General features: G+C 47.3%; 1 protein-coding gene across 2 annotated transcripts in view; it reads right to left on the bottom strand.

Annotated features, from left to right (window-relative positions):
* Window positions 1-11401: 11401 nt before the first annotated feature.
* Window positions 11402-16030, bottom strand: part of NDST2 (N-deacetylase and N-sulfotransferase 2) — a 307422-nt gene continuing 302793 nt past the window's right edge. For both annotated transcript variants that reach the window (XM_068258024.1, XM_068258025.1), the window contains 2 exons: window positions 15827-15929; window positions 11402-13959 (listed from right to left, as the gene is read on the bottom strand). In XM_068258024.1, coding sequence (XP_068114125.1) covers window positions 13834-13959; window positions 15827-15929 — 229 coding nt within the window. In that variant the 3' untranslated portion in view covers window positions 11402-13833. The remainder of the gene's footprint in view (window positions 13960-15826; window positions 15930-16030) is intronic.

Below are 16030 nucleotides of genomic sequence, written 5' to 3'. Positions count from 1 at the left end.
GGGCATCCGCATCCAGCATGCATCCTGCACTGGCAGGGGACAGACGGCTGCGGTCTGCGGCGGGCATGCTCCATCTCGGATCTGAGGGATCTCGCGCTGGGCCAGTGAGAGGCGGCCGGCGGCAGCCAGCCAGCCTCATCATCATCGTCACGGTCACGTCGGCGGCGCTCGCTGCTCAGTGACCGACCATGACAATCAGCCGCAGCCAGGGCAGCAGAGCGGGCGGCAGCCACCGCCATCAAATCAGCAGGCTTAGGCACTAGGCAGCGTCACCAGCGTGCAGCCTTGGAGGAGACAGAAGAGGCTGCAGAGCTCGGAGTCATCGGACTCGGAGGCCGGCGGCAACAGTGCAGTTTCTAGGCTAAAATGCACCCAGGGCGAGGGTGTAAAAATTGCGCCCCCCCCCCGGTATAGGTAGCCAGCTATAGGTCTCCCCCCCCCCCCGAGTATAGGTGGCCAGGCATGGGTGAGCCAGGTAGTTGCCTCCAGTATAGGTAGCCAGTATAGTTGCCCCCAGTATATGTTAGATAGGCAGGCACCCCCCTCCCGCCCCGGTATAAGTTAGATAAGTAGGTGCCCCCAGTACAGGTTAGCTAGGTAGGTGCCTCCAATATAGGTAGCCAGTATAGTTGCCCCAGCATAGGTTAGATAGGTAGGTACCCCCAGTATAGGTTAGTTAGGTAGGTGCCCCCAGTACAGGTAGCCAGTATAGTTGCCACCTGTATAGGCTAGCTAGGTAGATAGGTGCCCCCAATACAGGTTAGATAAGTGCCCCCAGTATAGGTTAGATAGGTAGCTTCCCCCCAGTATAGGTTAGATTAGGTCGCTGCCCTTCAGTATAGGTTAGATTAGGTAGGTGCTCCCAGTACAGGTTAGATTAGGTAGGTGCCCCCAGTATAGATTAGATAGGTAGCTGCCCCCCAGCATAGGTTAGATAGGTAGCTGCCCCCCAGCATAGGTTAGATAGGTAGCTGCCCCCCAGCATAGGTTAGATAGGTAGCTGCCCCCCAGTATAGGTTAGATAGGTAGCTGCCCCCCAGTATAGGTTAGATAGGTAGCTGCCCCCCCGTACAGGTTAGATTAGGTAGGTGCCCCCCAGTATAGGATAGATAGGTAGCTGCCCCCAGTACAGGTTAGATTAGGTAGGTGCCCCCCAGTATAGGATAGATAGGTAGCTACCCCCAGTATAGGTTAGATAGGTAGCTGCCCCCCAGTATAGGTTAGATAGGTAGCTGCCCCCCAGTACAGGTTAGATTAGGTAGGTGCCCCCCAGTACAGGTTAGATTAGGTAGGTGCCCCCCAGTAAAGGATCGATAGGTAGGTGCCCCCAGTACAGGTTAGATTAGGTAGGTGCCCCCCAGTATAGGATAGATAGGTAGGTGCCCCCCAGCATAGGTTAGATAGGTAGCTGCCCCCCAGTGTAGGTTAGATAGGTAGCTGCCCCCCAGTATAGGATAGATAGGTAGCTGCCCCCCAGTACAGGTTAGATTAGGTAGGTGCCCCCAGTATAGGATAGATAGGTAGGTGCCCCCCAGCATAGGTTAGATAGGTAGCTGCCCCCCAGCATAGGTTAGATAGGTAGCTGCCCCCCAGCATAGGTTAGATAGGTAGCTGCCCCCCAGTATAGGATAGATAGGTAGCTGGCCCCCAGTATAGGTTAGATTAGGTAGCTGGCCCCCAGTATAGGTTAGATTAGGTAGCTAGCCCCCAGTACAGGTTAGATTAGGTAGGTGCCCCCCAGTATAACAATAACAATAATATTTATATAGCGCTTTTCTCCCTGGGGACTCAAAGCGCTGTGACCCTGCATTATGCAGTCTCAAAGGCTAGGGAAAAGAGGTGAGTTTTTAGCCTTTTTTTAAAGCTGTCCAGAGAAGGAGCCTCTCGTACTGATTGTGGAAGTGAGTTCCATAGAGTAGGGGCTGCATAGGAAAAGGCCCGAGCACCAAATGTTAAGTGTATCCTGGGAATAACCAGCTTCATCTTGTTGGCAGAGCGGAGGGTGCGTGGAGGGGCATAAAGTATAGAATAGATAGGTAGCTGCCCCCAGTACAGGTTAGATTAGGTAGGTGCCCCCCAGTATAGGATAGTTAGGTAGCTTCCCCCAGTATAGGTTAGATTAGGTAGGTGCCCCCCAGTATAGGATAGATAGGTAGCTTGCCCAGTATAGGTTAAGTAGGTAGGTGCCCCCTCATAATGGCGGAGGGGGAAGCCGGAGCCGCGGTGAGGGCAGCCCGACCTCTCCCTCCTTCTCCCCGGGCCACTCTCCATGCTCCCCCCTCGGACTGTAGGCAGCAGAGTTAGCGCGCAGGGAAGCGCTGCTGTACACAGCTGTTACTCACCTCCCTGGATCCGATCGCCGCTCCCGCCCTGCTGGTCTCCTCTCTGCAATGTAGCCGCTGCTGATACACACGCTGCTTCCTGTTTACACAGGAAGCAGCCGCGTGTGTATCAGCCGGCTAGGCAGAGAGGAGACCAGCAGGGCGGGAGCGGCGATCGGATCCAGGGAGGTGAGTAACAGCTGTGTACAGCAGCGCTTCCCTGCGCGCTAACTCTGCTGCCTACAGTCCGAGAGGGGAGCATGGAGAGCGGCCCGGGGAGAGGGAGGGAGAGGTCGGGCTGCCCTCACCGCGGCTCTGGCTCCCCCCCCCGCTATCACAGCCACGTCATCTGGTGCCGCCCCTCCACTTCCTGCCGCCTGAGGAACCCGCCTCATGGGCGGGCCGGCCCTGGGTCTGCAGTCTTAACACATTTGTTTATCTGGTTGCATCAGGATGATTTTACAGCACAGTGGCAGAGCTGTGTGAGGAAAGAAACTGCTCCTAGTACTTGTGGTAATGTGTGCCCTAACATACAGCATTTTAATAAAAAATCTTTAATCGATAATTGTTCTTTAAAACAAGTCAAAAAAGCTCAGTAATGTGAAGCCTCCTCACGTTCCTGTATGACTTCCCTACAATGCTCCTGGGGCCATATGCAATTCAATTTTTCACCTGAGTTTTCACCTAGGAGAACATTTTTCATCTTCAATTTAAAAGAACTTTCCAGCACTTTTCAATTCAAAAATTTCCATAAGGTAGGTGAAAAAGTATTGTCAAAATGATTGCAAGTATTTTCTTGCTTTCTGGTGGCTGTCAAGGTATTTTTTTTGAAAAGTTTAAAAATATCAACTTGGAGAAAAAGTGAATTGCATATGGGCCCTGATGAGGTAAGGGATCTCCTCCCAGACTTGGAATAAAGTTTCCACCAACACCTGGACAGTGGACAGTCTGTGGTGCAACGTGGCATTGGAAGATGGAGCGAGACAAGATGTCTCAGATGTGCTCAATTGGATTCAGGTCTGGGGAATGGGCAGGCCAGTCCATAGCCACAGGAGGTAGTTATGGCAAATTCTATATCTGCATTTAAGGGGGACTTAGATGCTTTCCTTGCATTGAAAGACATCTATGGCTAAATTTACTATGTCATGCCCGGTGGTGTTGATCCAGGGATTGCCATCTGGAATTGGGAAGGAATTTTTTCCCCTTTTGAGGCTAATTTGATCATGCCTTGTAAGGGTTTTTCACCTTCCACTGGATCAACAGGGAGATGTGAGGTTGAAGGATGGTGTTGTATGCACTCAAATATTTTTTTCTGGTTGAACTCTATGGACATTTTTCAACCCAAATAACTAACTGTAGCATCAATGCCTTCGTTTTGCAGGGACTGCTGACACACTCCAGCCACGAGGTGTAGCATTGTCTTGCATTAGGAGGAACCAAGGGCAACCACACCAGCGTATGGTCTCATAAGGGGTCTGAGGATCTCATCTCGGTTTCTAATGGCAGTCAGTCCTCTATGTGCTCTCCAGAGATACCCTGTGTGAACCCCCCCCCCCCCCAAAGAAATGCCACCCTACACCATTACTGACCCACTGCCAACCCAGTCATGCTGGAGGACTTTACGGGCAGCAGAACATTCTCCATGGCATCTCTAGACTCTGTCAAATCTGTCACATGTGCTCAAAGTGAAGCTGCTTTCATCTTTTAAGAGAACAGGGCGCCAGTGGCAAATTTGCCAATCTTGGTGTTCTATGGCAAATGACAAACATCCTACACGGTGTTGGGCTGTAAGCACAACCCCCACCTGTGGACATCAGGCCCTCATACCATACTCATGGTGTCTGTTTCTTACCGATTGAGCAGTCACATGCACATTTGTATGTGACTGCATCAAGATGGCGCCGCACCGGTAGCCACGGCCGCAGGGCTCCGGCTTCTCTCTCTACTTTGTCCTTTTTCTTAACACTGGCGCCCCCAAATCCCCCGTAACCTATCGGGGAGGATGTGGGGACACAGGAAGGCTATTTCACAGCGCTCAGTCATCAGCCGCAGGACTGCTGCTATAGACAGCTTATCGGACTAGTCCACGTGCCAGGATCTGTAACCCCACTACCGCCGCCCAGACTGCACCACGCCACTGAGGGGATCAAGAAGTGCGGCCAACCTGTTATTTCACAGATGCTGCACATCGGCATCTCTGGTTCCTGGACTCTCCATCGGCTCACCGGGCGGGGAAGTAACACGGCCCCTGCACCATTCACCGTGGCTCCTGGAAAGGATCTAGCCGCTGTTCCAGCCTCCTCTGCCGCTTCTACCATGGCTTTCCAACCTAAACTGGGACACCATCGGCTTTCCACGTGGGGAAGTGATGCTGGCCCCCTGTACCATCCTCAGCGGCTCTCAGAGAGGACCTAGCCATTGCTCCAGCCTTTTCTGCTGCTTCCGCCTGGCACTCAGACCCCAACTGGGACATGGGGCTTCCCCCTGCAGCTGCTTCAACGACCACAAACTAGACCTGGTGCGCCGTACGAGCAGCTCTCCATCACCTCTGCCGAGACCGGATCAGCCTCTGCCCTATTCACAAACAAGGTGGGCTGATGATCCCCGCACAGCCTGATCCCTTAAAAGCAGCAGCCCAGCATGCCCCTGGAACCCATTGCTCTCCTTCACCGCTGCTAGGGACACATACACCACCCCACATCGTGGGCCAGAAAGTCTTGCGCTGCCCCTCAGGCCTGGCCTACTGTGCCTGCAGTCCCATTGTTGGTCCCTAGGACTCTGGTCTGTGGCCACAAACTAGACAGCATAGCCTAGGAACCCATGCTCTCCTCCGCCGCAGACAGTATCCCATCACCACAGGCACAACATGAGTGCCAGAAGTCCTGCTGTTTACCACCATGTCGGGTCTCCACTGCGCAGACTCTAGGCCTCCAGAATGGTGATCGCATTGACTAGGTCGCATGGACACTGGGACATTTAAACAGGCCATCAGCCAGATACAGCACTGCTGCAACCACCAAAGAATGTCTCTCCTTCTCTCTTCTCTTCTCTCTGCTCTTAGGCCTTCTGCTCTCCTTTTTTTTCTCTCTGCTCTACTTTTTCCCGAGGTCGTTCCCGAGGTGCGTCCGAACCGCTGCAGAGACGTCGAGTGCTGCCAATGATGTGGCGCTCCGCTCACATAGCACTCGGATGACCCCTCAGGGACCCCACTACGCTTGCTTCGCTGTTATACTTCATGTCCTCGTTTACTATATGTAATGTATAATACTGTTTTTGCGTATTGCTGTACCATTACCGACCCTGTATGTGCCAGAAATAATTCCGGGTACAACCCCCTGTTGTACTTAGTGAAATAAAGGATTCGGATTCTAATTTTTAGCCCGCTGGAGGTAATTTTGCATGGCTCTGACAGTGCTCTTACTGGTTTTTCTTGCACAAAGGCAGAGGTGGCAGTTCTGCTGCTGGCCTGTTGCCCTCCTACAGCCTTCTCCACGTCTCCTGATGTACTGCCGTATCTCCTGGTAGCGTCTCCATGCTCTGACCACTTCGCTGACAGCCACAGCTCGCATTAATGTGCCATCCTGGATGAGCTGCACTACCTGAGCCACTTGTGTGGGTTTTAGACTGTGTCTCATGCGACCATTAGCATGAAAGCACCGCTACCATTCAAAAGTGACCAAAACATCAGCCAGAACCACTCCTTTATTGGGTATGTCTTGCTAATTGTCTATAATTTCCACATGTTCTCTATTACATGTGCACAACAGCATGTGAAATTGATTGTCTATTAGTGTTGCTACCTAAGTGGACAGTTTCATTTCACAGAAATGTGATTGACTTGGAGTTACATTGTGTTGTTTAAACACTTCAGGACCACAGTGCTAAACCCCCCCCCCTCCCCCTAAAGACCAGATTACTATTTTTTACTAAAAGGGCCACTGCAGCTTTAAGGCCAAGCTGCAGGGCCACACAACACGGCACACTAGTGACCCCCCCCCTTTTCTCCTCACCAACAGAGCTCTCTGTTGGTGGGGTTTGATCGCTCCCCAGTTGTTTATTTTTCTTTTAAATATTTATGTTGTCATTTTATGTAAAAAAAGAAAAAAACTTTTCTGCTGCCTCCCCCAGCCAGCCTAGCACAGCGATCGGCTGTGATAGGCTTCAGCCTATCACAGCCGATCGCTCTTTTGTGCCCCAGGGGGACAGCCATGTCACACGGCTGACCCCAGTACAGTGCCGCTGCTGATCGCAGCGCTGTATTGTGTAAATAGACGGCGATCACGCTGCCTAACAGCTCAGAGACTGAAGAGGGGGCGGAGCTCCGCCCCCGAGAAGGAGATGCGTGCGATCTCCTTCAGTAGCCAGCTCCAGGACCTGACACCAATCAGCGTTAGGCGGTCCTGGGGCTGCTGCCGCGGCCACGCCCATCGGCGTGGATCGGTCGTCAGTTAAAGGACAACTGAAGTAAGGAGGAGGCTGCCATATTAGTTTCCTTTAAAAAAAAAAAAAATTTGCCTGGCTGCCCTTCTGATCTATTTGACTGCAGTAGTGATTGAATAACACTCGGTCCATACTAGTGCGGTTGCAGAACACAATCTGCGGCCCAGACTCCATTAAAAAAAAAAAAAAACGGAACATAAACTGATCAAAAATGGATCCATACTGCCCTTTTGCAGCCTGTTTCCAGTAAGTTTTTAAAAATGTATCCGTGTCCCATAGCCATGGGTGGGGAGGTGGCAGCCAAGCTGGAGGGGGTAAAAGCCAGGAATGGGGGGGGGGGGGGGAGCAGGCACAGCGGCGGGGAGGTGGGTTGAACCCCCCCCCCCTTCCATAGTCTCCCTCCAGCTAGTTTCCTTAAAATCAAGCCTATAGCAAACGACAAACTCACTCACTTCCTTGTTCCACTGCTTGCCGCATGACTTCCCGCAATGCCGCCCACTGAAGTACAGAGGGCAGCATTGCAGGAAGTGACGTGGCAAGCGGTGGCACGCAAGGAAGTAGGTGAATTCCCCGCTCGATATAGGCTTGATTTTAAGGAAACTAGCTGGAGAGGGAGCGCAGAAAGGGGGACCCAGGAGAGGGAGGAGGGGTCCAAGCCACTGTGCCCGCTGCCCCCCTTCCTGGCTGCTTCCCCCTCCAGCCCACCTGGGGACACCTATGACATTGAGGGGAAGAGCAGGCAGTAGGCAATTCTCAGATCTCCCTCATTTTCTGTGTGCAAAGTTCTCTGTGTAGAGGGGATCCGTTTTTTGCATTGCTTTTCACTACCCGTCCGTTCATCCGGGGTCCGTGAAGTCCCGACAAATCCAGACTCTCCGTTCAGTTTTTCAAAACAAATCCCCCACAGATCCATTTTTGAAGTGGGTGAAGACGGCCGCTATTTTTAACATAGGCTCCGTTTTTGGTCCAGGCAAAAAAACAGAGCCAAGGATACATTTTTAAAACAAAAGTGAGCCAACCCTAAATCCAGAAACAAGTATGTGGCTAAATTGTCAGAGCTGACAATAATGTCAGAAACACCTGATCTGCTGCATGCTTCTTCTGGGTTTATGGCTAAAAGTATTAGAGGCAGAGGATCAGTAGGATAGCCAGGCAAATGGTATTGTTTAAAAGGAAATAAATATGTCAGCCTCCATATCTCTCTTGTTACAGTTGTCCTTTACAAGGAGCCAACACCAGGATTAAAACCTGAGTTTTCCATGAAGTCTTGTAATGGTTACGCTGACCTTCAGAGCGATCTATGGCTCCTTCACTGACTAAGCCATGCAACTTTTCCCCTTATGCTGGGCATGCACGGCTCCTTTTTGCAGCTTTATTCTCCCGTTCGATCGGTTTGCCGCTCGATTCTGCAGTCGATTCGCTTATCTTCCTCTCGTTTTTCATTCACAAATCGAGCACCGAAACGATTGAGCGGCAGATCGGACATGTTGGAAATAATCTATGGAGCCATCTAAATGGCTCAAAAATAAACAGTGTATTCCCAGCATTATACCTCAAACTGTGTTATTGCACCTCAACTGCGCAATATAGCCACATATACCATCAAGCAATCAACTCTGTAATAGCATGTTTGGTGAAGTGGTTAAATCACCAAGCTACTATGTACTAAAATAACTGATATATGAGCGAGTCTTAACTAATTTGTTTCTTTTTCCCAGAAAGTGATTTTGCAATTACAATGCAAAGATTTTGGAAAATGTGTAATTCATTTTATATAAAACTGTAAGGGAGTGTGATTAAGGAGGTGTTCGGCTTGGACAGTGCCTGCGCTGCAGTGTGCGACCCAGACTCAGACATTTTATTGTGTTGACAACAGAACAGAGAATGCAACTTTTCCACAGGAGAGAAGTAAAACACAAAAAAACCCTTTTAGTATTTAGAGATAACAGGCTTTCCAAAGGGGGCTATACACTAGCCGACCAACCAACTAATCGACCATCCAATTCGATTATTATAATCGAATTGGATGAGAATTGGTGCTGCCAAGTGCCTGCCCGAGCGACAAAGCGACCAATTTCAGGACAGAAATTGGCCGCACGGTCGATCGCGCATGCTGGAAAATTTCGGGGCGAAGTTGGTTAGTTGGGTGCACGGCGGTGCGGCGGCTGAATTGCGAACGAGCGACGAGACGACTAAACCCCCGCCGCAATGTATAAATGAATGTAGTGTAGTGTATTTATACATTACCTGTCTGGTGTAAGCCTCCATGCGGTCTTCATCCATCTCGCAGGGTTCCGCATACACGTTGGCAGCGCATAGCATCTGACGTCAGACGCTATGCGCCGCTAGCGTGTATGCGGCTTACCCTGCAAGATGGACGGACGCCGCTTGGAAGCTGCTACAGGACAGGTAATGTATAAGTGCGCACACACATTACATACATTTATACATTTTGGGGGCAGCGGCGGCTCAGCCGATTCCCTGATGATATAATGGTGAAATCGGATGGGCATCGGCCTGTAGTGTATAGGCAGATTCGACTAGAGACAAAATTTATCTCTAATCAGATTCCATTAAAGACAAATATGTCTCTTGGTCGGATCTGCCCATAATCGTTCTAATGTATGGCCACCTTAATTCTCCCTCATCTGTTAGTAATTAATCACTAGTCTGAGCTGACACCTGTCTGATCTGTGCTGCAGCACACAGACTATATGTAAACACTGGAGGTTAACCCTGTATGTGCTTCCATGAAACCAGGAAGTAACCGTTACTGGTTACATTTCTCACAGAGATGCTGCGGTTTAAAGAAATGTTTTTCTGTAATGCTAGGTACACACGATCGTTTTTGCATTCGAGGGATCATTTCCGTCATGTTCGATATTACTTTTCATCGTTTTACCGCTCAAATTCTCGTAGAAGTGAATGGAAATTGATAAGAAAAAGGTACGAGAATTGAGCGGAAAAATCGAGCGCAGAATCAAGCGGACGGAAAATCGACGCATCGTCAGTACCTAGCATTAAGGATATTATGAAGTTGCTTATCTTTTACAGCAGAGAGGAAGTCCTCTAGAATTAGGTCCACTTTAACCACTTGACACTCAAGATGATCAGTGAGATCTGCTTCCATGTCAATTGTATGCAGTTTGGAAATAGGACAATCAAAATCAGCAGTAAGGCCTCTTTTCCACGGACGGTTGGTAGGAAGTGAAATGCCTCTCAAACGTTCACAGCTGCCTGTTGCTGCCTGGTAACTGCTCACTGCTGCCTGGTAACTGCTTGCTGAGCACACAGCTCAACAGTCCATGGAAAAGAGGCCTTAGTGGACTTGCTTGTCCCAGTTCCAAGCTCCATCTCTGGTGAGGACAGGGACTTTTTTTTTTTTTTTTTTAAATCCTTGAGGTTGGTTTTAAAAGTATATTTAAATTTAAGGGTTTATTTAATAAAGGAAACCTGTGCTCTATTGTTCATGCACTCGGCCTAACTAGAAAATTGTGCCGACCTCAATCCCCCTTAGCTGCTCTGATTGGGCAATTGTTGCTAGACCACTGCCCACTGATCCTTTAGGCCTTCTTTCCACAGACTGTTGTAATGGCAAATGCATGCAGCTTGGAACTTGACAAATCAAATGCCCTTCCTACCATTTTTTTGATGAGCCCATTTCAAAGCTGCACACAATTTGCATATGCAATCCAGAACTATTTGCATGTCACTCTGACCTTCTCTACACATTACACATAGCAGCAGTATGCAGGAAGAACAAGAGGTTTACTACTATTCAAGGGAAGTCAATTGGGTTGGGTTCCTCTGCAGGGGAATTACAGCACTGCAATGCTTCACTTCTCATTGCCAGGAAAAAACTATTTCCACTTTTATATGTTACTATTAGCCTTTGAAAAATAGATAGCGGCTTCCAGGTTGCCTCTTAATTTTAAATCTGCCACTGACCGATGTCCACAGACACCTTGCATGAAACACTCATCACTGCACCAGCTGTTGCTTTTAAAATAAACATAGGTTACTCCAATAAGTATTTATATGGTAAAGGACAATCAAATACCCAACCAGGGTCACATGAAACTTCCCATGAATCTGATTGGGTATTTGAAGAGAACACATACCAGTATGACAAAACAGTAGAGCGACTACTAGGCATAAGTGCCTCTGAAGAAGCGGAAGCAGTCCGCGAAACCGCTGTCAGGCCGCAATCTGTACTCTCAGTGTTGTGTAAGGGTTGTCCTTTGATGTGCCACTAATCCTTATTGGATAATAAAGCCTGGAATTGTACCAAGTGCTCGGCTCTCTACTGTTTTGACTAAGGAATCTTCTTCACTGTGAGCACAGGTACTGAGGTCATGAGAGCACTACCGTTTGTTTTAACATCTAGTGCCAGCAGCTTACTCTCACAGACTGTACATACCACTATGAATATTACTCCCATTTGCCTGCTGTCTATAAGTAGATCACCTACATGTACTAGCACATGTAATACATATATACATAGATAGAAGTTAAGCAGTAAAAAGCATCTCATATACTCACCTATCACAATCCACTGACCTGGCCTGCATCATCTAGAGGGCTGGTTAGGTATAAATCCTCATTTTTACCCATAAATAAAGTGCAGTGACAACAGGAAGTCATTTAGTGAATCCACAAATGCTACTTCTAGCTTTTATTTAGACGTGTTCAGCTGCGAGAGCCAAAAATTTCTCCATTATCATCATTCAATGTGAATGACACAATACATGAGGGTTCAGTGCAGAGGGGGACAGAGGGCTTGCTGACGGAATACCACATGTATCTTTTTTTCTTCTTTTTCCTTGTGTGTAAGCTTTTGGTTGCACAATTTGTAACCCCCTGAAAAAGTACATGGCATAAAATACTATATTGTATACTATTTACATTTCAACATACAAGAGTAAATTGACCATTGTACAAATTACACAATACCTACAGCTTAACTTGAAAGCTTTGTGGAAAATGCCTTATCTCCATCTGCTCATTTGCCCCTCACATTCTATTAAGACGGCAACAGGTTGTATAGAGCAGCATCTTAATGCACAGAGTATCGCTGTGGAATGACAATTAAAATCCATTTCAAAAGAAAAGTTCTAAAACCGAGTGCGTTTTCTTTCCTTCAGGAAGGATTGTCCACCAAAATGTAAGACACACGGCAACGTCTTGCTCTGCATTTCATTATCTTCAGTCTGAGAAGTCCTAGACCAACTTAATGCCTGACTACATGGAATGTTGGCTGTAAAATGTCTTGAATTGTGTCAGCCTTTAACATGTTGCAGAGACCACAAGTGAAAGATCAGAATACTGCCCTCCAGTGTTTAACTACTGCAATAACAATGGAAACATTACAGGGGGCAATTCACAAAGGACAGGTGCACAGAAAACTGAGGCAGTTGCCAGTTACAATAACTGCTGGATAAACTGTTAACTCTTGGAAACAGCTTTAGTATCCTTGTAAGCCTATCTTAGAGAACAGTGCACAAGTAGTGAGCCTAGTCACTGTTTGCAACATCCTCCATATGTAACATGATCCTGAGGATTATAGGACATACTACAGTTATGAGTGGATGACAATGAGGCAACCATTCCTAACCTCATCTGTAACTGCTAGTTGCCTCTGACTGCAATATTTTCTGATTCTCTAACCCAATACAAGCACCCGAAATATTACTAGTTTTCTTAGTCCAGGCCACAGACGCATACAAGACTGAAGAAAACCAGCAGTCCAGACCAGAAAACTAGTGCTCTCAGGTCTGCTCCAGTCTTTTGCACCACGTTTACTTTTAGGAGTCTAAGTCGCAAAATGGAATTCGTAATTATCTGAATCTTCATCCTGAAATATTTAGAATAATGCAACCCTAGTGGTCAGTTTTAGAATTTTGTTCAGATATTTATGTAAGTCTTTGCTTTGCTGTAAAATGTTGACTTTCAGATCTAACAGCGGCAATAATATCCCTCCCTAGATAATCATGACAGATTCTCTTTAGGGTACTGAGATTTCACATTGTCACTAGCAGCTGCTGTAGTACAAGACAGAATCCTATACTAACTATGTCTACCCGCAAGATGGGTTTGGGCATATACTAGCAATTAGAAATCTGAGTGAAACTAAAAGAGGGAAAAAACAAAAAGTAGCAATGCAGACATACAGCTAGCTGACAGTAATCTGATTTATAGAAAATGCCCTTTTTTTCCTCTGTTTAGTTACGTGAACAGTTGTTTTTTGCAACTACTGGAATCATAGACCGTCACTGCCCAAATCTCCAGTTACACAGATCAACACTGTGAAAACCAAACCGCTTTAGCCCATGCTATTGTTTGCAACGTTTCCGCATGCTTGTTCACAAACTATGATCCATATACAGAAGAGGAAACCATGGTTATATATTCTTCAGTTTCAAGCAGCAAAACAAGATTCTTTTATGCAATGCTGTTCTCAGAGAAATGAGCTGTAGGACACAGCCAGGCTTTGGAAAGAGAGCAGTGAGACAATGGGGCAAGGAGAAGATCCCAAACACGTGAAAATAGATACAAAAAAAATCCCAGTGCTAAAATTGGACTTAAATGCTCTTCTCCACAGCTTAAGTTACCTTCTAACCAGAAAAACCCACAGTAGATGTAATTTCTCCTGGATGTGATGGGATGAATGCGAGAAAAGGGCATCCATGAACATAACTGAGTGCATGCCCCCAAAACGCATTCATTTCACGACTGCCCTTCACTCTGTGCCCAAACAGGCGGTTAATCTTTGTGCGGTTGTGGCACCCATGATACTGTGTAATAGTTAACACTTTCCTACAAGAGGTGCTTTTCTAGTTACTGTTCCTCCATACAGTCCCAGGGGGCCCAGTCATGGTCACATGGTGATGTTCAGCATTGCAGTAAAGAGGTCCATATTCCACAGCAATGAGAACTAGTCTATGTGCTCCCACAAGGAACGAACAGTTGTAGTGCTGATAATCACCATTCAGACAGGAAATGGTCATCAGTGTGGCAAGACAGGCCTAAAATGCATTCAATGTTTTCACTCCTTCCCATGTAGAAATGGAGTTCAGCTCCTGCTAGAGTTCTGTAGCTCCTCCCGCAGCCATGTTGGCAGAGGTTGTCCCAGTCGGTTCAGCAGCTTGGAGAGTTCAATGTTATTTTCCCGATAAAAGTCTGCAAGGTAACTCCGAGTCTGTGGAAAGACCAAGAGGTTACATTTTTCCACAAAGTGAAGGTAAGTAAGTTATACAGCCACATCAAGGTAAACTTGACACAGTATGGAAGACTAGGCATGCACAAGATAAAAAGAGGATGATAAACTGAATGTTATGGTGCCCATACACTAATTGATTTCCCCCAGCAGATTAAATTACTGTGATTGAATCTGCCAAAGACTGATGCCTTAACATGGCCGCTCAATTGTAATTTTAATCAATTTCCAGCTGAAATCATTCAAAATGATGGATTGTTCCAGATGGAAGGTCTCGCTCAAAAGGGGTTGGGGTGTGGTGGTAGATTGAAGGCCCATATCATCAGGGCCCCAAAGCCAGCAGAAAGATGGCCCCAGGACTCCCATTAAATTAATAGCGCTCCACTTGGACCCCATTTCGATGCAAAGTACTGGCGGCAGCATAGCAATCTCACCTGTTTGTCTGGCACGCTCCCTCCTGTGTCCTATCTCCATTCCTGCTGGCAACTGTTCGCTATTACCCGGCGGTTACTCAAGTGACATGCAGCTAGGTAACAGAAAGCAGGCGCTGGCAGGGATAGAGATGGTAGGACACACATGTTGACTTTAGTAGCACCGGATCTGCATTCCCATTTCAGGTGAATCATTTAGAAGGGATTATTATGATCCATGGATTAGCACAGCCAGGAAAGAACGCATGTTTAAAAGACATTTAGCAACTTTCAGCTTTTTTTATTCTAAAAGAAACTGTAACTGAAATAAAACCCTCTGGGGGATAATTACCTCGGGAAGGGGAAGCCTCTGTATCCTAACGAGGTTACCCCTGTCCTCCTCCATCCCTCCGCTCGGCTGTTTCTGCCTAGGCTGAACGAAGAGCCACTAGTGCGCCTGCGCAGGATCGTGGTAGGTAAACATATCACTGCTAGTCAAGCTGGTCAGGGGAGGTTTCAGGGGAGCTAGGGCTGGATTCCTCCAAGCTTCAGAGGTCGGGGAAGCCTCATTGGGCCCCTAAGGCTTCCCCCTCCCGAGGCAAGAATCCCCCAGAGGGTTTTGTTTTTACAGGTTCTCTTTAATCACATGTATACTTCAAAAATTCACTCTTAAAGTGAACAGAGCACCATTTTTAGCACCCAGGAAAGCTCAATAGCATAAGAAAAATGCATGCCAACAATATGGGCTTGATTCACAAAGCAGTGCTAACTGTTAGCATGCTTGTGAAAAGCCCATTATCACACCTAAACTCAGTTTAGGCATGATAAAATAACCCCTCGCGCAAGGTCGCATGGGGTGCGACCTTAATGACGTACTATGCGCCGTTAAGGTCACACCCCATGCGACCTTATAGGCGCATTGGGCGCGACGTTAAAGTCGCACCGCGATGCGACTTCGCGGTGCGCGTGCGTGACTTTGCACGCGGGGTTATTTTAGAAAACGGTGCTAACCCAATTAGCATCTAGTTATCACGCCTAAAGTCTTTTAGGCGTGCTAACTGGGTTAACACCGCTTTGTGAATCAAGCCCTATGTCTTATTAAAACGAACTTCCATTTTACCTTTTATTTAATATTCAAAGTAGTTTTATTAGCCTACTTCAGCAGGCCTGCCGTCAGTCCCCGGTTGTAGAGATTTCAGGAAGCTAATTGTTTTATTGAGGTAATTACCAGGTAGTAAACAATACCTTTTCATTAACAGAGGGGGTGGGTAATTAGGACAGTTTCTTCAAAGACATTTTGTGTGTCAATGTGTCAAGATAGCATCTCTGACTTGTATAAATAAGGACTGTGAGAAGGGGAGGGGGGAACATGGCAGCTTCTATAGAGATAAAGGGTGGTTAGTTCCCTTAAATCCTTAAAAACCAACAAGAGGACTTACCGAAGGCTCCATGTCAGAGTATTTTCTGCCTTTGCTCTTTCCAAGGCATTTTGTTTTTCCATTTTCAACCACTTGACACCAGAATCCTTTTGATTCATCAAACCTGTAATGAACAAAGTGTGAATTTTATTTAAAAGAGGAATTCCCATATAACCCACTGGAGAGCTGGCTCCATACCAAATTACAGGGGTTAAAGAGAGAATG

The sequence above is a fragment of the Hyperolius riggenbachi genome, chromosome 10 (genome assembly GCF_040937935.1).
Source record: "Hyperolius riggenbachi isolate aHypRig1 chromosome 10, aHypRig1.pri, whole genome shotgun sequence".
Lineage (NCBI taxonomy): Eukaryota > Metazoa > Chordata > Amphibia > Anura > Hyperoliidae > Hyperolius > Hyperolius riggenbachi.
The sequence above is the reverse complement of the archived record's forward strand: the minus strand, read 5'-3'. Positions and strand labels throughout refer to the sequence as shown.